The sequence below is a fragment of the Monomorium pharaonis genome, chromosome 5, assembly GCF_013373865.1.
Source record: "Monomorium pharaonis isolate MP-MQ-018 chromosome 5, ASM1337386v2, whole genome shotgun sequence".
NCBI lineage: Eukaryota > Metazoa > Arthropoda > Insecta > Hymenoptera > Formicidae > Monomorium > Monomorium pharaonis.
The window spans coordinates 9911938-9934041 of NC_050471.1; the positions used below are offsets into that span (position 1 = coordinate 9911938).

Consider the following 22104-nt stretch of genomic DNA (forward strand, 5'->3'; position numbering starts at 1 on the left):
TGCTTTTATTCTTGACTCATAAATAATAGTGTCCTAACTTTTAGTGTTATATAAATTTTGAAGAAAAGAAATTAATGAATTAAGGGACCATTTTGAGAAGAAAAGTTATACGTACATTTGGTTTCCATATATTTCTTTTACACTTTCTGGCAGAGAACAATATCCAAGTTATTTATGAGCATTATGTAAACATAATATCTTATTTTCTTTTTTATTTATCGTAATAATTTTTTATGTAGAGTAGTTTTATATAAAATTATTATGATTTTGATTTTTTTATGCAGTTAATTATAAAACTAATCAGGCGAATAAAAAATGTCGGAAAGGTTTAAACGAGAGGATGGGAGTGGGATAGAAATGATCCATTATATGAATATTTCATTGCAACGCTTCACTCGCTGTTTCCTTCATTTTTATTAAATAAGATCGAGTCGCAGTACAGGTTGTATCGCGTTGTCGCGATTGATAGATAATACAAAAGTAGACGTTATTTGAGAGTATCGGTGACAGCTAATTAATATTACGAATAATATTAAAATTTATATTTGGTCTAATGATTATTGCGATTTTTAGCTCGACGTGAACGCCACACAGTGCGAGATTTTCTTATCAGCTACCGTAATATCGAACGCGAGGCGGGATTTTTGCGTTGTTTTATTTTCGCACAAAATCAAAGAAGGATCTAAGACTAATAACGGGAGTCGGTACAGGGTCCTGTCGCATCATCAGCGCACGCACACGTTCTGCCGCCCTGGCCGTCCGGTAGACAAAGTTGATTCTTGTTGCACCTTCCGTTATCGTACTGGCATACATTTGTCACTGCAAACAAGCAATTGTGAATTTATGAAATTTCTATCTCACGACATTAAATTCTCATCTCTAGCGAATTTTTTCTTATAGAGAAACTATAATAAAAATTTCTGATTCTGGTTAACTAGATTTCGATAAAATTTAACTGAGGCAGTAAATTTTGAATTATATATTTTTTAGAAATATATAATCTCGAAGAACATATTTCTCTCTATGGAGATGAAAAATTTACCTCTGGGACATGACTCAGGAACGACCACGATACCGTATAGTTTCCCGCTTCCACCTGGCGGGATAGACAGTGGTGTGCGTCTTTCGCCATTAGTCTTCATGCCGACTTCGATCTTGTGTCTGCAGTGGGAGAAGGATAATAATATAATAACTTTTACGTTTTGCAGCATTATGCAACTTTGATCTGCACGCACGAGTGAATATTTAATTCTCTTACGTTTTCCAGTCGGTCCAGTAATAATGACTCTGTGAAATTGCCAAGCCAAACGGATAAGAGAGTTCATTTGCGACAATAGTGACCTTCCTATTGTCTATTTCAATACAACCTAAGAAACAAGAGATTATTTGCTGTTAGAGTAAGAAGTTCCACGGCAATGAAACATATCGTGTGCCGTCAGACATTTTCCTGCTAAGATTAATGGATGCTATTTCGACGCGTTCACGTGATTAAAATCTATATTTACTTATCGTGAAGGTTCCGGCGTCGGCCCAACACAGCTCATCTGTCGCCCAATCGATAGTTAATGAATTTGGTAGCTTAACGTAATCACCCTGAAGGAAGATTGCTCGATCTGTTCCATCTTCATTAGCCCACTCCAGTTTCGGAGCGGCGCGATTCCAATCAGACCAAAATATTTTTCTGAAACAATTAGTCATTGTGAAATTTAAATAAGTTAACAAAAGATCACTTAAAGATTAATGATGTTATAATTTAATGATTCCAAACTGTAATGATACACGATTTTAATGATATGTAAAATTATAAGAGAGATTAAAATTATATTTTCGATACGCTTTTCGATACTTTTCGTAATATTTTATATCAGTTTCAAATTACGCAAGAATCAGTAAGCGTAAAAGATATATATGAATATGAACTGTGAAATCTTTTTAATAAATATGCAGTGTAAAATAATTCGCAATTTGAAAAAATTACTTTAGTCGTACAAAAAATACAAATTAGCTACGAATGTAAAATCGAAGGTCTTCAAGAACATAGAAACACACACACACATCACTCTCTCTCTCTCTGTCTCTCTCTCTCCCTGAGAAGTTTTGCAAATAGATTTCCTACTCCCTTATCCATTCTTACCCCCGATATGGATGAACAGCTATTCCCCTCGGATTGACCAGTCCATCGGAAACGAGGACTTTGCGTTTCTTTGTCACTAGACTAGCAACCTCGACGGTCGTCTTGCCTGAGTCGGTCCAGAAGATGTTCCTCGAGACCCAATCGACCGACAGTCCCTCGGGACTGCTAACTTTCGGAATAAATGTCGCTGCCATCGATCCGTTATAAGATAGTTCGACTATCCTGTTGCCTGTTAGATAGATTGCAATTTTATCTTACAAAAATATTATTCTCAGTCCAATTAGTTTCTTTCTCACTCCATTGGCAATCAAAAAATATGCCAATGATAAATTAAGGTAAAACTACATTTATTAGAGTATACACCCGTTCTAGAATTTACGTTTTTTATTCAATATATTTTAATGTTTAATTTCGTAAAATTTAATGCTATTTAATATTTTTAATGAAAATTTAAATTAATTTTAAGAGTTCAGAATATTTAATATTAATAAATTCACAGCAAATTATTTTATATATTTTACAATTAATATATAAAATTGTATATGTATATGTGTATAATCGAGAAAATAGCGGATCTTAATGCTGAAATAATTTCTTGCATGATTTTATATTCTTTTTTTTTTTTCAGTTCTTTCCGAATTGCGTGTCGTTACTTCCGCTCTTGAAACGTGACTCTTAAAATAATGAAAAAATATTTTATTTTTAATATAAAATTACCAGTGATATCGCTGGTGTAAGCTTTACCGCCAAGGCAATCGATATCTAGAGCTATCGCCATTTGCGTATAAGCTATGTAGATCGGATTTCCTGGATTCTGTCGTGTGGGCACGAACGGTATCCGATGCGTGGCCATTCCTTGGTTCACCAGCAAAAAGTTAGAGTCGTGCGTCGGCCGGCGCTTACAATTTATGCCATCGCCGACGTAACCCTCGTTGCAAACGCAAGCGAATTGATTTTCACCAGTCGACACGCACTTTGCATCGGAAGAGCAGAGATTAGGATCATGTCTGCACGAAGATTGTGGCCGACATGTAAAACCATTACCATAGTAACCCTAAAAGCGACAAAATTGTAATTAGTTATATTTTATATTACTATTTTAATTAAGATTGGAAGGGAAAAGTAATCGTTGCACATAATATAAAACAAGTATTACTATTAACTTACATTTTTCATTTTTATCCTTCGTTTAATTATATGAATTTTTGAGAATAAATCTGTTATTACCTTCACATGAATAATCGTGCATGTAATATTTTAATATTTTTAATATCAGAATTGATAAAAATTATGCTTTTTTCTTACCTATAATAATTTGATTTTATTTCTATGTAAAATTTTTAAAAATATATAAAAAATGCTTCGATTATATGTATATATTATGTAAAGAATACATATAATATATTTGTATCGGCCTTAAATTTTGCCTTCAGTACAAAAAAAGCTTTGTAACTGTAACTTTGAAGATTTTAGTTTTTAATAAAGTTAAACAATAAAAAATAAATGTAATATAGTTAAAATTATTTATACATTGATATAAAAAGTAATATATTAAAGTATTTTGATTGAATACACTCTCTCTCTCTCTAACAATATTAAAGTCTAAATAATAGAACCAAAGATATAATTTTTTGATTGCGTTTTCGTGAATTTTGTACATTTGTTTTAAACACGTTTGAAATGTAAAATGTTTTAAATCTAATCCTGCTTAAACTGGAAAATTTTAAATTTCAGTATTTATAAACTCACTTATTTTTTATAACCCGCTTATTTTATAAAAGTGCAATGAGCTTTACATACGGCATAATGTAGTACGAGTTGCTATGTACGAGACACGTAGCAACAAACTCGATTATCTTACAATATTAATTATATTCATCTGTACGCACCGGTTGGCAGACACACGCGAAATTCGCGGACGTCTGATTGTATCCACAAATTGCGTTTCGGCCGCAGTTATTCAAAACGTTACAGCCAATATGGTCCTCCACACACTGACGTATACCGTCGCCGTGATAGCCGTTTATGCAGACGCATTTGTAGCCACTACCGTCGCCGGACGGCACGCATTGCGCGTTTACGTGGCACTGAGAAAGATTCGTCGAGCAATCGGACGGCACGCATCGATCGTCCACATCTATACTGAATCCGGGCTTGCAGGTGCACTCGTAGCGCGAGTTCATGGGATGGTAGGTGCATTGTTCGTTCGTCTCGCACTCGGAATTATCGTTGCACTCGTCTAAAACGCAAGGAAGCCAACGGGGTGTGTCAGGTGGCGCGTTTTGTCAATCGATATGTTATCATGCGGATTATATACAGCGCGATAAAAGGCAAATTCTATTCTCATTCGAAGTAATTACTAGCTGTACTTAGAATACAGAAATCGTGCCCGTCGAATTTCTCGATTTACATGGTAATGCGGAATGCAAAGGTAATATGTATGCGCAATGAGGGCGAGATCGATTGAGAGAAAGAAATCGCGTTGACATTCCGAAGTGCGTCGTGCGACGTGCGCAATGGCGCGAAATGAGCGAAAGAAAAATAAAGAAAGAAAAAAAAAGGTAGGGATAGTGAAAGCACCGATACGACTGCATGTTGTTCCGTCGCCGACGTATCCTGGATTGCACACGCATTTTGCCATCGGCTCCTCGTACTGGCAGGACGCATTGAGGTCGCAGATATCCACTTCCAAGCAGGATACCTCTGTATGAAGAAGAAGAAGAGGGAAAAAAATCGTATCGATGCATTATCATTAACGTACCTTCACACTGCTCTCACGATTTAGATTTTTCCTTAAGGAAACGGAATTATTAGGCACAAAAGAAGATATTATTACAGAAAGCGTGATGCAGCAATGTGACAATGATAACTGGCTGTCTTCATAACGAAATCAAATGATTTAATTTAATCGGAATTTTATGATGTTCAACGAATGAACATGAATTATTTGTGAGGCAATTCTACTAATTATGAATAAGATGCCCTGAGATTTCTAAATATTAACAAATGTATTATCATTTCGAGAGATAAAGCTTAGTGTTTTTTCGACAATTTATACATTATGGAATGTTCAACCGTACGTTCTCAAATCTTTATTAATTGTCTTGCTAAGTGTAAATACAAGATGCATTTTACACGTACCTGTCTTGGTGCATTCCATACCATCGCCCTCGTATCCCGGATTACAGCGGCACTCGTAATCGCCGGTACTCGTCACGTAGATGCACTGGGCGTAAGGATGACACCTGTTCACCACGTTGCAAGATACTGGACACAAGCATGTGCGCGATTATGATACATTGCATAGCAAGCGGCGATGATAGCTAGCTGTTCCAACAGCGAGGCCAAAAAAATCGAGTGGAATCGCGATTTTATGAGTGAGCACGGATGTTCGATGAATGCACATATTATGAACAATAATTGTTGTATAAATTTTCTGTTAATGTTATGTACAAGGAATCTTGAAACCCCCAAATATTAACGTAACATATCCGATTTCTAGAAAATCGTATTTACTCGTATCTTATTTATTGTGAGGAGAATCAATATCATGAGCATAGTGTAAAATGAAAGTTTTGAGAGAAAATATTGTACAGAAAATGTAGAAGTTGATGCATTAGTTTATCACTATCGAGATATCGATATCTATTTTGATATGCTGCTTTTGAAGCATCGCGTCTTGAGTGAAAACATCGAAAACATTTTCCGAGCGAGATAAGCATCCGCCGTGAAATCGAATTATTCATTCATACATAAGGAGTACTGCAAGACGGAATATTTCTGCATTATTTACAACATGAATATTAACCATTTAACGAAATTAAAATTTTAATGAAGATAAATATTTCAATCATCATTTACGAAGATAATTTCGCAGCTTCTAGGAGTATTACATGCATTATTATAGACACAATTCTCAATTTCCTGAGGTAATCTTCCATCTCGCCATTCACTAAAAGGTTGCGCATCACAAGTTTCTGAAAGTGAGTTTAAGGACTTTGGAGATGGCAAAACTTCGAGTACACTTATTTACAGAAGGAACTTCTTTTCCTCTCGCATTTCACGTGGCGAAAAAAAACTAGGATGTGTAAGTCTGTTTATGCGAATTTACACAGTTTTATATCGAGTCTCGATAAACGAATCAAATTCATCGATTTTACTATATTGTCAGCAGTTATTTTAATTTCTCGCGTGCTTGAATGCGCGCGCCCGCAAGCGTTTGTATTAATTACGCGGTTAGGTAACAGGCATTCTATCGGGCATTGATGAAATTAAAACAACACCTTAAAAATAGAAGCATAAAACCTCGCGTCGATGTCACAAGCGCATTAAAGAGAATGGGTACGCAAAGCAGACTTGATGCTCATTAATGAACATAAATAACTTAAAGCCAAGCAGTGAGCGTGTCGTACGGTTAGATCCTGATGGACCCTTCGTGTCGTGTCGGTATCCTGGCAGTGGAACGCAAATTCGTTCCAAATGGTCGTAATCGTATCCCAAGGGACATATGCAGACGTCGTCGAAGCATTCCGGGAGCGGATGTGCCGATACTAAAATGCATGATGCATCGACGAACGATGTTCGTCGTATACTATTAACGATCGTAATCTCGCACGTTATTAAATATTGATCTTTGCATCGGGGACATTCAAGTTATTCATGTTAATTTATTTGCATGCAGTTATGCGTCGGGCATTTCATTTCGAAATTGTTTTAATTCTCGACTCTTTCCATTTCTAGCGAAAAAATCCTCGGAAAAAACGTACAGTCATGATGCTATCCAGCAGATAAATGTTGCTATAACGCGAATGCAACAACGTCAGACTGTTAATGTTTAATCCCTTGAACTTTTGTATCAAACTATTTTTAATTATGTTTTACTTTAACTCTGTATTGCCCTAGTATTTTTTGGAGTCGCTAATTACGAATTAGAAGTCAGAATTAAAATGTCCAATTCGTTATGACGGTTCAGTAATTCAAAACGGTTTTTAATTTTTATAAATAAATTCAGAAATTTGATATTTGGATTTTCAATGACGCCTACAATTTTGTGATCCTTACCTACAACAGTCACAACTTAAATTTAATTATGCTGTTAAAGTTTTAATTCATATATTACAACTGAAATTTAGCTTCCACATATTTTCACATATTTTTGCCACTGCAATTAATTTTTTTCTGTGGATGCAATATAACATGTTACTCTTTTTTATTATTTTACATTTCTCTCTTTCGTTTCTGAATGGTGTCTAATGTTTGGCATCTACAATTTTTCCGAGGATTTTTTTTTTAATGATACAAACATATTTTGATAAAAAGTAATCTACTGATCCTTGATTGTTGTGCAATTAAATTACCGGTGCTCAGGAATAATTTTTCTAATACATGCCATATGCGCAACAGCTATGATGCATATTCGAATAACAGAAAAATTTTATCCAAACTCGATTTTCATGTTTTGTAAAAAATCGCGAAAGCCACAATTACATAATTGTTTTTCATGCAACTTACAGTCTCGCATTTTATAGTCAACTGTCGTATGTTCGTATTGTTCTCCCTCTTGCCTCACGCAGGCATAGTCACGGAATTCCCAACCATTCGGGCACCAACACACTCCAACCACGCACTGCGGTTGCGGCGGTCCGTCTGTTGTGGTGACGTCGGATTCGGAGTAACACGTGTATCCATCGCCTGTAAATAATCGCATATGTGAATAACAGGCAGAAAACACTTTGCAAATTGCAATATGGTCACGTGCATTTGAAGCGACAATTGTTGCAACGAATAGCGATTGAATTTCGTGCCAATGTAGTTTAATTACTCTATTTCCAAATTGTTTCCAAACTTGTACTAAAATTACGATTTACAATTGGACTTGTATAAGAGGTAGAAAAGATTAAAAGGCAAAATCTTTTATGATTTATACACACTTCCTACACGTGAATAAAATAAGTAGCTCGCAATAATCAAATTAATTTTTTTTGTACTTATATTAATTATTTATAATTATACATTTATGTTTTTAGAATTTATATAGATATGCATATAAAAATTATATTTTTTAATTTTTTATGAATTATCAACAGTAGGCAAAAAATTCCTGAGCTTTTCCACTCACCGATATAACCAGGCATACAAACGCACACGTGTTTCTTCCTATTCCCGTCGAAACTACAGAGTCCGTATGGGGAACAGTTATCCTCCTCGTTACAGGGTACTGTAAAAGTACAGTTACCGTGCTTATCAGTAAAGATAAACGTAATATTTTTAATTTTTTATTTATATGGAAAATATTTACCATGTTGTGAAGGGTAACATCCCTGATCTGTTTCCTCAAAACCAGGAATACAGGTGCACGTAGGTACACCTCCGATCATTGAACATTGTTCATAATTTCCGCAACGAGTATCCTCGCAAGATGGCAACCCTGCATTGTGGATAATATCGACATAGAATTTGATAATATTGATGAATGAATATTTCATATAATTTGACATAAGGATTAATTTATTTAAATATTTATTGTCCAAATCTTGTTTTATTATTTCTAAATGTTTCTAAAGTTAAAAGTTAATAATTGAAGAGCGTAATATTTGATCGAGAATATTAGCAGACGTTAAGATTATTTTCCCCACTATCAGCAATAAGAACTTGATCGACTCTGTTTGATGTTATCGCAGTACGGTAACTGTGATTTTCAGATATGCGAGATAATTTATTAAAATAAATAAAAGTGCACTTACTTTCACAAACACGACCGTCTCCCGTAAAGCCAGCTCTACATTGGCACATGTGGCTGCCTTCTTGATTAATACATTGAGCGTCTGGGGAACACATGTGATTACCGGCTGTGCATTCGTTCACGTCCACGCAAATCGCACTGCCGTCTTCCTCGTACAGATACTGATACCTTCGCATGTATCAAGTAATAAATATCATTAATTATAATTAATTATAAATAAAAAATCATCATTTAATACATAGACAACATGATCAATGTTTACTAGGAAAAATTGGAAAAACTTGCAAAGAATTTATTTTTTACCAGGAATTTACCATTTTAATTTTATTTAAAATTCCTGGAAAATTTGGAAATTCTCAGATAATTTCTTTATAAAATTTGAGTAAACACTTTGAGAAGATGAATATATATTTTCATAAAAATGCTTTAGGGACGTTATTTAAAAAATATTATGGAACGGAATTTGACTGAACTCTTATAGAGTGATTTTTGATATCTTGAGAATGACAAATCACTCGAAATTGCACGAACACAATTTTTATTCTTTTATATTGATGAATGTAATCCAAAGAAGGAACTTTTATACAAATGAATTTTAAAAGAAGAATTAAGACGGTAAAAATTCTCACCCTGCGTTACACACGCATCTGAAGCTGTCTCCGTCGACCACACAAGAGCTGTGATCACCGCAAGTCTGTCGTCCCTGAATACACGGGTCCTCCTCCTCGAGGGGTGTTATCTTAGTGTTGACGGCGAATCGTATAATGCCTTCGGTGCCCTCGTAAGCAGTGACACCCCTGAAGTACTTCAGCCTGGTTGTGTCGTCCTCGGGATCGAAGACAGCGTGCGGGCACTCCCGATAGTTGATTATCTGATCCAGCTTGAAAGCGATCTCCCGTTCGTCCCCGCCGCCACGCGAAAGTTTACAGGTGCGCTCGCTTTGAGAACGGATCAATCCCGGCTTGGCGCGTGTGTAGAGCTCGTCGTAATCGCCGTACTCTATCCTGGTGTCCCGCTCCAGATGCGGCACCGTACCCGTGATGTCCGCTTCCATTTTCAGCTGACCGAAGACGTCCAATCCGAGGTAATTACTGCGTATCGTCACTTTGTCACCGCTCGACGGGAAGTTCAGCTCCGCCGTGTGATTGAATAAGCCGCCTGCCCGTGAAACACGCTCGTATCAATACCTGCGTAATCGTAAACCTGCTTTCCTTTGGCAATCTCGTTATGACACTTTGAATCCTTCGAATTCATTAGTAATTGCCTTACACATTTCCTTAATTTGTCATCAGTAAAACAGCAATACGATTACATGTATAACGTTGAGAATTATTAATATATTGGTACGATAATTTTTTATTAATCGTTAATATATTTAAAAAAATATGGGGTTTAATAAATGAAGAGATTATAGTGTGTGTGTGTGTGTGTGTGTGTGTGTGTGTGTGTGTGTGTGTGTGTGTGTGTGTGTGTGTGTGTGTGTGTGTGTGTGTGTGTGTGTGTGTATATGCACGTCAAGATGTTATGTTTAGCAGACAAAGTCTATTTCGGAGGTTTCTGTAGTCTGTGTAAATATAACATAAGCTCCTTGCCTGTAAGCTCGTATCCGTTCTCAGTATCGCTGACGGGTTTTGCGAATAGCCAGCCAATCACGCCACCTAAATTGCCCAAAAGTTGAAAACTAGCACCGATTTCTTCAGGTATCCTTGATAAGGCCGTGTACGTTCGTCCATCTTTGGTTTGCACGTAACATTGAAGATCCCTCGAGGGAAATTCGACGCCGTTTAGCTTGCCAGTTATTCGACCAATAACTCGGAGTGGCACGTCTAAAAATTAAATTGTTCAGAAAAAATATTGATAATATTGAAATGGCTTTTTTGTAATTGCCAGAACTCTTGCTGCCTTTAAAAAAACTGTTTACAACTGTATTGCATTGCTTTTTAATTTTTCTATCTGAATGTTCTGTCTGAATATTCTTTGCTTTGAGATACAATACTTATTCATGCCGTTACACAATAGTTCAGTCGACAATAAAATAATAAATTGAAAGAAATATTATCTCAGTCAACATGCGTTTCTTAAGAAATCGTCGTCGCGTTTTTCTTACGGGGAAAAAAAATTATTGGCAGGACAGAGACACTGACGGAGACACGATCATCAAAGAGCCGCGCAGCCCATGATATTCACGGTATTACCGTCTTTATGATGTTACCGTGGAAGTCGTAAGAACCAGTCTCGTAAACTATGAATAGACCAGAGAGCGCGAGTAAACGCAGCTACTTACTGCGTTGCATCTATTTGCCCTACGACGACTTCTGCGTACCTTTGTCCGCGTTAGGTGAAGCATCGTAAAGAGTTCTAGAAGGGGGAACGCTGAAAGATCTCTTCTTTATCCCGTTTCGAGAAACACTTCAAAGGCCGCGCGTTTGCATGCCATTAGCTCGAGCTTATCTCGCAACGCGCACGCGAGATTTCGACAAACACCGTTGATAAATAGCTTACCGTTTGGCTGGCAGGATTTCCCGTTGCCGAAATAGCCCTGCTTGCAACTGCAGCAGAATCCGATCTCGTAATCGATGCAGGTCGCTTTGCTGTGGCAAGTGGTGGCGCCGGTCCTACAGCTGGCCGCTTGATGCATAGTCATCGTGTCTAACAGGGTACATTGCTTAATTCGATCAACGTCGTAAAGACAACATCTGGGGTAACATTCGGTTTTGCAACTTTAGAATCTTGTCGCAGTTTATAAAGCGTATTCGTGCAAAAAGGACAAAGCCTTGGTGAGATCGTCTTAGGTTTTTTTTTTTTTTTTTTTTTTGCTGCCGACACATTAAATCTTCTAAAGAGGCATACTTTTCTATATTTTTTTTTATTGTACATTTAATTATATGCGATTGTTGCGTGTGCTGATTTACCTTCGACATTATCGGGTGTCTTTACATTTTCGCTTTCGTCGATAGGACCGACTTGAAACAGCCACTGGCCAGGCCTATTTACATTCGACCACCTGAAAACAATTACAAAGGCCCATGAATACGTCGCACGTGAATGCAGCCGGCGCCTCCGCTCTCCCCATTACTCACTTGTCGACATTCTGAATTTGGTCTGTGCCCGAGCCCCTAAGGGTATACATTTTGCCCTCGCTCATGAATCCTGCCTGTGCCTTGGCATCTGGGAGACCGTTAGGATGCGATTCACCCTGGATCCACTGTATACCATTTTCCGGGTACAGTAGTTCAACAAAGGAATGCGTACCGTTGGATGATATAGCGACTTGATAAGTATTCACCTGAAAGACGACTCGATGAACGTTATTCATGTTCTCGAGAAAGCTTATCATAACATTACATATGTTTATCTTCTCATTTCTTTTCAAGAATAGATAGATTATGTTTTAATTATATAGATTATATATAGATTATAGTTTAATTATAATATATGTTAAGAGTTAAAGAAATACCGTCAACATTTTTCTTTTAGTTTTTTAATTGTACAGAATGTCCCAGACCACCCGTACACCCTTCTCAAAATAAAGAGAATAAATGTTATTTCAGGATCGCATTACACGTTAAAAAATAAGAAATGTTGATTTCCAACATTTTGTTATGAAAAAGAAATATCTTCATTAATCTTTTAAGTTTTTTTTTAATCATATTTTTTGACCACTTTAAGATAAAAGGAAGTAGAAAGAAAACGCGTTCAAAACAAGAAATTTTCTTTTTTTTGTGTGTAATCGAAATCTATAAAAAATATATGTTACATTAAAAAATTTATCATCCTGTCTCATTTCATTTCCTTCAATTGAAAGGAAGTGTACGGATGTTCTGTAACACTCTGCATAAGATAAACATTTATTTTGAAAAAACCAAGAAAGCGTACAATGTGCGTGTTCGATAATTGTAAAAGTAACTTGCCTTATCATTTCGCTCATTGTAATAACCAACGTCCATCCAAGTGGCCAAAAAGACATGTGTGGGCACAAAGTTAGTGGCGTTTTTGAAAGCGCTACGAATCAGTCCTCCGGCTCTAGCGAGAACCTCAGGGGAGTCAGTTTCGCTCCAATAAATCGTTCCGGAAGCTCTTGTATCAACGTGCGTGTAAAGAGGCGCGATGACTGGATCATCAAGAGGGAACGCAATGTTGAAAAACCTCTGCATGGCTCTGGCAAATGAGAGAACGCCATTTCCATTTACCTAAAATTGAAGAAACCGATTTTTTAGATTGAGATATTTTTAATCGATGTGCGCATCGCCCTGACTGCATTTAATTTTAATTTTGCATATTAAATAAAAATTGGAAAATAATGTATAATTATTTATGTTAAATTTCACAAATTCTAGTTATGAAAAGTACAATAAAATGCTCAGATTTCTAACGACTGTTTAAAATCTTTACATGAAGAAATTGAATTTGCAATTTTATTAATATATTCAAGGATGTTTGTTTAATTTAATTTGCATTAAGGTATTTTATATCGTTAATTCTGAAAAACGTATTCGCGTAAGGACTTAAAATGCGACAGTAAATCAAATTCCGTTCAGTGAAGCGCGTACGGCGGAAGGTCGGACGGCGTCAGCGGGTCAGCAGGTAAATCGTCGGCACGTGCTGCCAGTGAAATCTGACAATGACGTTGTTAGGAGAGGGGGGACTTGCCCCACGTCTCTGCGAGCCTCTCAATAGACACGCATGCACGTTAATGAGCGAGCGCCTATCGTCCAGGAGTCATTCACCCAACGACGCGCGCTCGTTATAACACCAGCTCGAGGACGGTGTCACGTTCGCGTAAACTCGCGAAGAAATTGCGATGATCTCGAGAGTATGCTTTCGAGAAAAATCAGTTGGAAGACGATGTAATGTGTTTATGTTAATAATTTAAAAAAAAATTTGAAGCAAATTTAAAGCAAAGAGTGTCAAAAGCTCTGACGCTCAATACATAATTTTCTGAGGATATTATAATGCTACTAATAATTTATTTTTAATTGTTTCATTATGTAATAGTGAATATAATTGTAAATGGTAAAACAAAAGAAATTTCAATACATACGTATTTTTTTAAACTTAACTTTAATCTTATTTTTAATGTTATGCCTCAAAAGTAAATTTACATTTTCGAAAATACTTAAACGTAATCCATATTAATTGTTTAAAAAAGTTTTCTTACGTGTAATTTTTTTATATGCCCGAACTTTATTTAATTTCTAAGAAAAAAGTACAATGGAAAACAAAATTCTAATTATTCCTTATTATGCTTTAGTATAATATTCATTCCAAACCGAGAAAGAGCAGCCGACACGAGCGGTTGTGTCATCTTGCCGGCGTCGCTGACTTGTTTCATCAATTGACTAAAATGATGTGCGCCAAACGTGCGCACACATGCAGTCGACGCGATGCACTCCTCGGGCCGCAGCTGTTCCTCCGTAAAAGACAAAAAAGTCTTCTCTCACATTTAAGAGACAAAATTAAAACTCTTCGAAAGAACAGTGCAACCTCAAAATATTGCAGTGGGAGGAAATGATTAGCGTGGTTCTCACATTCACTTTTAGCGGCTTAACATTACCTAATTCTGAAATTAAGGAAGCGATCTTGATATATTATGCCACCATTCTTAATGACGACCTGTATGAGAAATGACATATCTTAATTACATACCACTTCGTGACTTTTTGTATAATAAGCTATTTATATATTAATTACATTAAAATTAATATTTGTGCATTTAAAAAAAGTAGCTTTAAATTTTATGAATAATAAAATTTTTTTAAGACAAAATGCTCTTCCGCAACAGTAACTGAAGAACAAAAGTTGTTAATTTCTATAATAAATATGAAATGTGAAATACGAATTTTAGTTGCAATATTTGGATTTGTATGTTGTTTCTATGTTCTTATTTATTTGCTAAATTTCTTATTCACCACTCAAAGTCCAAGTTGGAACATCCGATGACCTATATTGTTTTCACGTGAGGTTAATATTATGGGCGCCGCATCAAATTTAACGCTCAAGTTGCACATTGTTAACGAGCGACCCGATTCAAGTGAATTGACACGAATTAGGGTGACAAAGTAATAATCTCTATGACACTATTCTTGCATTAGGCTTATTTTATAATTTTGTTGAGTAGCAAGGTATTTACTTGTTTTATATTAAATTAGACCTTTCAACTATACTTCACTATTCTTACAGCACAATTTTCTTATAAAAATAGCGATTGTATTCATTGAACTAAATTATTTAAAATATGACATTAAATTTCTTATAGAGCTAAAAACACATTCTGTAAGAATGTAGAGTTAATTAGATTTAATGACATATTTATTACATTAATTATTTAAACATAAACAATTAATATATATAATACATAAATTATTTAAAAAATTAATTATTTGTTTTTGTTTCTGCGATGTTACTTGTTAGAGAACTTCTTAAATTTTTTTTGTATAATTATCGAAGTTTGTTTTTCATATGACAGTACAATTGCAATTTAACTCGACAAGCAAAAGTTCTCCAGTCTTCGATATCCAATCAATATTATTCGTCCTGTTACACGTACAAGAGTTTACGGGCCCGAGAAATCAGTATCGGTCATCGAGGCGTCCGATAATCGATGCCTGGGAATGTCAAGCCAATATTGATAGTCTTTCCGAAGCTCGTTTATGTACTCGGACGTTTTGACATTCGCGTAAGTCAGCTAGTGGGAAAGTTCGACGCGCGCTATCACTGCCGAGGCTATCACCGAGGTCGTAGGTCAGAGCCGAGCCGATGACACACACACATACACACACACACACACACACACACACACAAACACACACGTAATCGCGGTGAAGCGGTGAAAATAGATAGTGCCGCCTGGAAGTAATAGGAGGAAACCATGTTAGCTGCCAACTCTCTTCCTGATATCGTCGATAACATTCTAATGCTTGGCAAGTCAAGCGCAGGATTGGAAATAATTTGAAATCGACTGTTGTATCGACGAATATTTCAATATTCAAGGTGAAACTTTTGAAAGGAATTCGATCGGTTTTTTCTGTCGAAATTATCTCGCAGTTGATTCTGGAATGCTTGTGCGTATACATGTATATCGTAGTAATTTTAACTCAAACAATGAATAAAAATTAACTTAAAATTAATATCGCAATGATATACTTAAAGATTCACTTTAAGGTTTTATTTAATTATATTTTATTATTTTATATTAGAACTGCTACACATAATGTTTTTTTACGATTATTAATATGAGCATATTTATTTGTATATTTAATACATTTGTATATTTAAATACATTTACATAATGTAATTGTAATTATTATAGTATTACTAATTATAAAATAACATAATTTTAAAATTTACATTACATTATAATAAAAATAGACACAAAAATGATTTTGCTGAGATAAAATTTATTATTGTATAATATTATTTCTGTAATCGTAAAATAGAAAGTAGAAAATATTTATATTGCCCATAATTTGTCTCTTAATAGTTTGTGACGAAATTTCATGATACATCACAATAATACACAAGCACTATCGAACGTCTCATTCATGCGGTACACAGGGACTATTGCGTCGAATTTGTATGATAATCGCGGAATCTCGATATTACCCGTGGTAGAGTTGGTGCATGTACAATCGTCATAACGCGGTGACAGCCGCGAGTCAATGGGATGACGGCAGGAGAGAGAGAGAGAGAGAGAAAGAGAGAGAGAGAGAGACGGTAGTTTCGGTAACGCATGCCGCACGCGCTAACGCAATCGCGCAATCGGCCGCAATCATTTTGATGACTGCGAATCGTCGACGATAACCGACGAAATGGAGATGATTGTCGTGTAGGAAGGTCCTCTAAGTAGACCTCGTGTCTTCGTTCACGGATACGCGATATACATCTATGTCAATCGCGATATTTGTCACTGACCTGGGCCCGCATAATAATAATGGTACGAGAATCAACTTAGGAAGCACTTGTTGAAATATTGGAGTCGCTTTTGAGTCATGTAATGTGTGAATTCTTTTCAGTCAACTATAAATGTCATATTTTGAATAATTTTAATTAATATTAGTGAAGTATAAAACTACTAATTTTTTATTTAAAGCAAAGTTATTATTTTTTTTTTTTTAGACAGACAATGATTTAAGAAAGCACTTGTGGTTGGTTTTCTCATTGCTAAATTGTCTGAATCTTTGTTATGAAGTACACGTATGACTAATAGATTTGTTACATAAAATAACTGACGAAAATAATTCCTTTGAAAATATCTTTTTACCTTAATTTATGAGAAAAACATTTAGCATTTTCATAAAATGTAATATAACGTCGACTATTATTATTTTTGTTACATTATTTTTTAATTATTTAAAACTAAATTAACTAAAAAAAATTCAAGCATTTTAAATTCTTATATAATTTCTGTCGTAAAGTAGGAAGTAAAATTTCTGTCCATTAGTTTATATTGTCATCCGCCTGTGTCATCTCGCATGCGAAAGTCTTCGCATACTTGAGTTCCACTTATCTAGTTTTACATGGCACGCTCGCTTTTTCCAACAAATTATACGCCTACGATGATGTTTGTCTGTCGAAACGAGCGCAGTCGAATCAAGGCAGGCCAGCAAAAACTAAAATACATTTGTAAGAGAGAATGTAACAGGGGAAGTAATTTTTCGTTCCATAGTTACAAAGAATTTTGTTACGAATAATTTCAAGGTTACGAGATATGTCGTAACCGGAAGGTAAAAAAAAAAGGAAACTTGGAGAGACGGAAGAAGCTGTAATGAAATTAATTGAGAATTTCGTGTCGAGCTTAATTGAACTTCGCCGGCGATGACGAGGCCGACGACTGAACCGATCTGGAAGAATCGCGAGCGGAATTTCGCAATTCCTCCCACTAGATCCCCGCTAACTAATGTGGGAAAACGCGAAGGTTAATTGCATAGCACCGCAAGCTGACTGTCGTATTAATCTCTATCTTGATGCGAATGTTTAATTCGCCTCAGGAGAAGATACAAAGTATTCTATTGAATTTTACGAACTTAGTATACAAAGGTAGAGAATGCCGTAAGATGTATTTTTAGTGTGATATTCTTACGAAGACTCAAATAGCGTTATTTCTGCGATACGTATTTTTTATAGCGAAAAATATAGTTTCTTAAACGCAGAAATATTGACTTGAATTTTCCTCGCGTAGGTTAATTAAGGAGCGTAATTATAATAAATATTATATTATATTATATTATATTATATTATATTATATTAAATTTAATTGAATTGTTTATTATTTTTATATAAAATGAATTAATTTTTATATTAAAAACCGTGAACTAAAAATTAATAAAAATATGTGGTTAATAAGTGTTAAATAGGTATGTCATCGTTATAACGTACATTCTTTACGAGTATTAAATAAATATAAATTATGAATCTCTTTAAAATAAATATATTTAATTACAATGTAAGTAATCGTTAAAACAAGGAATGATTAAAAAGTTTAGTTAAATTTTTTTATATATTTATTTTTTGAAATTTTTATTTTTATATTGAAAGTATATAGAATAGGAACCATGAATGTTTTGCTTTGTATCTCTTGCGCATTCTTTGCCATGCAAAAGATGAGGGGATGTAACTACGCAATGCCACATTATGCGCTTGATGCGCACGTGTTGCACTGTTATAGGAAGATGTACGATTATCGTGCATGTATTACTCCAATATCTGCAAAATCGAATCTCCCATTCTAGGCTCTTAATCCGCCTAGTCTCTCACAATTATTCGTCATTATACTTTAAGCTCATCCGGCTGTGACCGGCCGAGTTTCTGCGTGTGATTTGACTCGACGTGCATCCCTAAGCGTAACGCACGGTACGCACGTCATCAATAACGCCATGGTGATTTCGGACGCTTGAATTATTGACGAATCTCGATGAATGGGACGGATCACAGCGGTTCCAATACCGTATTTTGGTAATGGCGGCTGTGAATCAGTCGCATCAATTCGAAAGTCAATTTTAGTATTAATATTTGAAGGCTTTGTTTAGCTTAAAAATATACGAGTATAATGTTAAATTGCATAAACAAGCGGCCTTTTCAATATTTAAAATTACCACAATTGAGAGACATACGAAAAAATCAATATATTTAATACATTTTAATAAATTTTTACAATGAATTACTATGTCTATTTTTTTTCTTTCTTTAGTACGATTAATCGGAATTTATTCAAGATACTTCCTGCTATTAATGAAGACTTTAGTTTAAGGAGGAAAACATTTAAGAAGATGTTGATGATACGTGTTGGCCCCCTGCAGAGGCGTAAAATGCATAAACGTTTCCACGTATGAGCTCATGCACCTTGATGCGCAATAAATCATTTTGGAGAGATGAATCCTTCGCATTAATCTGCACACGACTAGTTGTACATAATTAACGTTTATTTGTGCCGTCACCTCTGTGGTAATGCGGCGATTCGCAGAAAAATGAAATCATGCGGTGTCCTGTAGACTTTTTTAATCGTTGCTGGTTTCTACGTTAATCTAATCGTTGTATCAGTGTTTGAGTCAAGTGTGTATTGAAAACTCAAAATTGTCTTGTAGCTAACAAAGCGACCGGAAGCGTTCGAAATTGTTTCTCTATGATTTTTGATAATCTTTGAACACGCTGTGTAGAGTAGCTCGAAATAAGAGAAGCTATTTTAATATTTTTATCCCTGAGTGAATGTTTTGCGATATGTAAATGTATAGTTATGAAATTTCAACTTTATAAAGCTTTGCTTATTCCTCTTATACATTTTATAGCAATTTTTTATAGCAATGTTCCTTTAGCACGCACGAAAATAAACTTTAAGAGGGAAGATCATCGCAATTTTTAGATTCGCGAAACGCACATTAATCATTTAAACGAAAATAGAAATGCGTATGTCTCCTACTTTGTGTAACTTTGCGGCACGAACGTTTCTAGATGTGTAACCAAAACCGCAGAGGGACAATTGCGGTCGTGTTCCTACAGCGTGCATTTCCTCGAAGGTATATACGCTTTCGCGTACGATCGAAACTTTCGGCGCGTAAACACTACCGGAATCTTATCGCGCGCCTCGGACTCTGGGTGTGCGCTGCATCGTCTTCCGGCTCGCGCCGCTCTCACTCGTTCATTCATACGAATTAACGGACCCTCGTAAATTGTACGCGGCGCGGCGCGTCCGCCGCAATTAAGCACGATTGTGCCGCCCAGAGAGTCGTTCGTTCGTCATCGCGAACGCAATGAATTCGTGTCATGCCAGAAGTTGCCGGCCGGATTAGGCCGCGCGAGCCGAATTAAGAAAATGACCGAATGCGTGCACGGTTTCGTCGTTGTCTACCCCGCGCGACAAATTGATATTAACCGAGGAATTACGCGCCGTCGTCGCCTGGCCGCTCGTCCCGACGTCTCGGAACTTTTTCTAGACCGGGCCATAAATTAAAGTTCGTCACGTGGTGCGAGATTAGGTTTCCCGATCTGCACGCCTGAAGAAATTTTGTAACTCTTTCGTCGACGCTATATGCGAAAAGATAAAGTAAATAGACGCACGGCGAGATGCGTTGGTGTTATTGTTATCGCTCTTGTTAAAGCATTTCTTTAATTTAGGGTGAATACTTTTTTTCTCAGCACAAAAATAATTAGATACTAATCGGTGATACGACATCTTGCTTTTCAGTTATTCAGTAATGTTTAACTTTAGTTTAACAATATATTTTAATGTAAAGTTATAAATTAAAATGCTTATAATGTTTAATAAAATTGTAACATGTAACAATCTTGCATTAACTTTTTAATAATATTTTATTTATTTAATTATATTTATTTTATGTTTCAGGAACAGTTCTCTTGAACAGATACGGGCAAAGAAGGGAAGTTAATACAAGGTAAGAATAGAATAAAATGTGTTTACAATTTGAGATAAGGCGATTGACTTTTTACGTTACGTCACACTAAAAACATCTTAGTGGTAAATAATTTATCAATTGTAAAAATATTGCGTGAAGATAGATTTGCAGTGGGTTATCAAGAATGTTTTTTTGTCGGGTTGGTGTTTTTTACCGACGATCAGTTTACAAGCGAAAATAGTGGATTCCCATTTAATAATAACTTTCAAGTCGTATCTGTAGTCGCAAATAATAGAGAAAACAAAAAACTAAGAATTAATCTAAAAATTGTAAGTTTTATCGAAATTATTTAAGCTGTTCAAAATTTCAAATTATTGGCAAAGTAGAAAAATTAAACGTCTAAAAGATTACGACATTGCAACGTAATTTTCTCATTAAGAACAATGTTCACATGTTATAATTATGACATAATAATTATGAGAAAAAAATTTTCTCCTCAATTTATGCTTTGATTTGTGCTCTTGAGATGAAGATTATTTCACATTATGTGCAATTCTTTTATGCATATATGTATACACATTTTGTTATTTTTATTAAATCGTTTGTGTGTGTATGTGTATGCGTACCTGCGTACACTTAAGATCAGCTAATTAGAATTAATTATGTATTTATCACAGTGTGAGTTTAATTACACTCTTATAATTCTCATTAGTGTTCTCATTAGCTGAAAAGAAAACTAGGCTTTTTTTCTATAACGTGCATCATACTCAAATAGTAAGATCACTAAAAATTTACCTAAATACAGGTTTAATATAAATCTGCATTTGATAAAAAAAATATATAAACGCAGTTTCAAATCGTTGTCTTGAACTTAATGCTAAACGAGTGCTCCGGAATATTCTGGGCCAGACCCACTATCGGTACTCACGAATATCGAGTTGTAGATTTTGTCGTAGAAAACGATGGGTGTTTTGAGAACAGCCTCGGCGGATATCAGCATTCTGTTGCTATCGGTTTCGAGGACGTTAGAACCCGATCCGACATATTGGTATAGGTCCCTTTTGGATAAAGCTGCGGTGAAGGGCGCGATTAGGGCCAGCGCGAGGGCCAGCGAGCCCAGCAGAACGCTCCAGCGTGCTGCGCCGCGAGCCATTCTCTCAGACTGCCTTAACGCTACTGCTGTTCGACTTGGCCACGACGTGCGTCTCTTCTTGCTGCCTCCTAATCGCCTTTGCCCGCCGCTGCTCCGCGACCGGCGTGGCCGCCCGCTGTTGTTCCGAGTATATGAAACGCCATGCTCGCTTCCCGCGCTCGATGATAATTTCGTGACACCGCACCAATCCCTACCCCCGATTCCACTACTAATAGACTAATATGCAATC

General features: G+C 35.9%; 2 protein-coding genes across 8 annotated transcripts in view; one reads left to right on the top strand and one right to left on the bottom strand.

Moving 5' to 3' along the window:
* LOC114253746 overlaps positions 1-22104 on the top strand; it is a 240819-nt gene that overhangs the window by 45708 nt on the left and 173007 nt on the right. For all 5 annotated transcript variants that reach the window (XM_028192521.2, XM_028192522.2, XM_036286868.1 and 2 more), the window contains exon 3: positions 20713-20761. In XM_028192521.2, the coding sequence (XP_028048322.1) occupies positions 20713-20761 (49 nt within the window). The remainder of the gene's footprint in view (positions 1-20712; positions 20762-22104) is intronic.
* Positions 395-21995, bottom strand: LOC105839104 (nidogen). 3 transcript variants are annotated; one of them, XM_012685160.3, is made up of 20 exons: positions 21651-21995; positions 12788-13066; positions 11957-12162; positions 11789-11880; positions 11379-11525; positions 10469-10702; positions 9506-10034; positions 8878-9044; positions 8433-8561; positions 8253-8351; positions 7646-7825; positions 5276-5401; positions 4715-4837; positions 4024-4373; positions 2852-3188; positions 2135-2363; positions 1506-1681; positions 1259-1367; positions 1043-1161; positions 395-819 (listed from the first exon to the last, which is right to left on the bottom strand). In XM_012685160.3, exons 1-20 carry the CDS (start codon positions 21873-21875, stop codon positions 689-691), a joined length of 3987 nt encoding a protein of 1328 aa, XP_012540614.1. In that variant the 5' UTR covers positions 21876-21995; the 3' UTR covers positions 395-688. The 3 variants fall into 3 exon arrangements, with proteins under 3 accessions (XP_012540614.1, XP_028048321.1, XP_012540615.1); XM_028192520.2 differs by lacking the exon at positions 4715-4837 and having other exon boundaries at positions 21651-21994; XM_012685161.3 differs by lacking the exons at positions 4715-4837; positions 5276-5401 and having other exon boundaries at positions 21651-21992.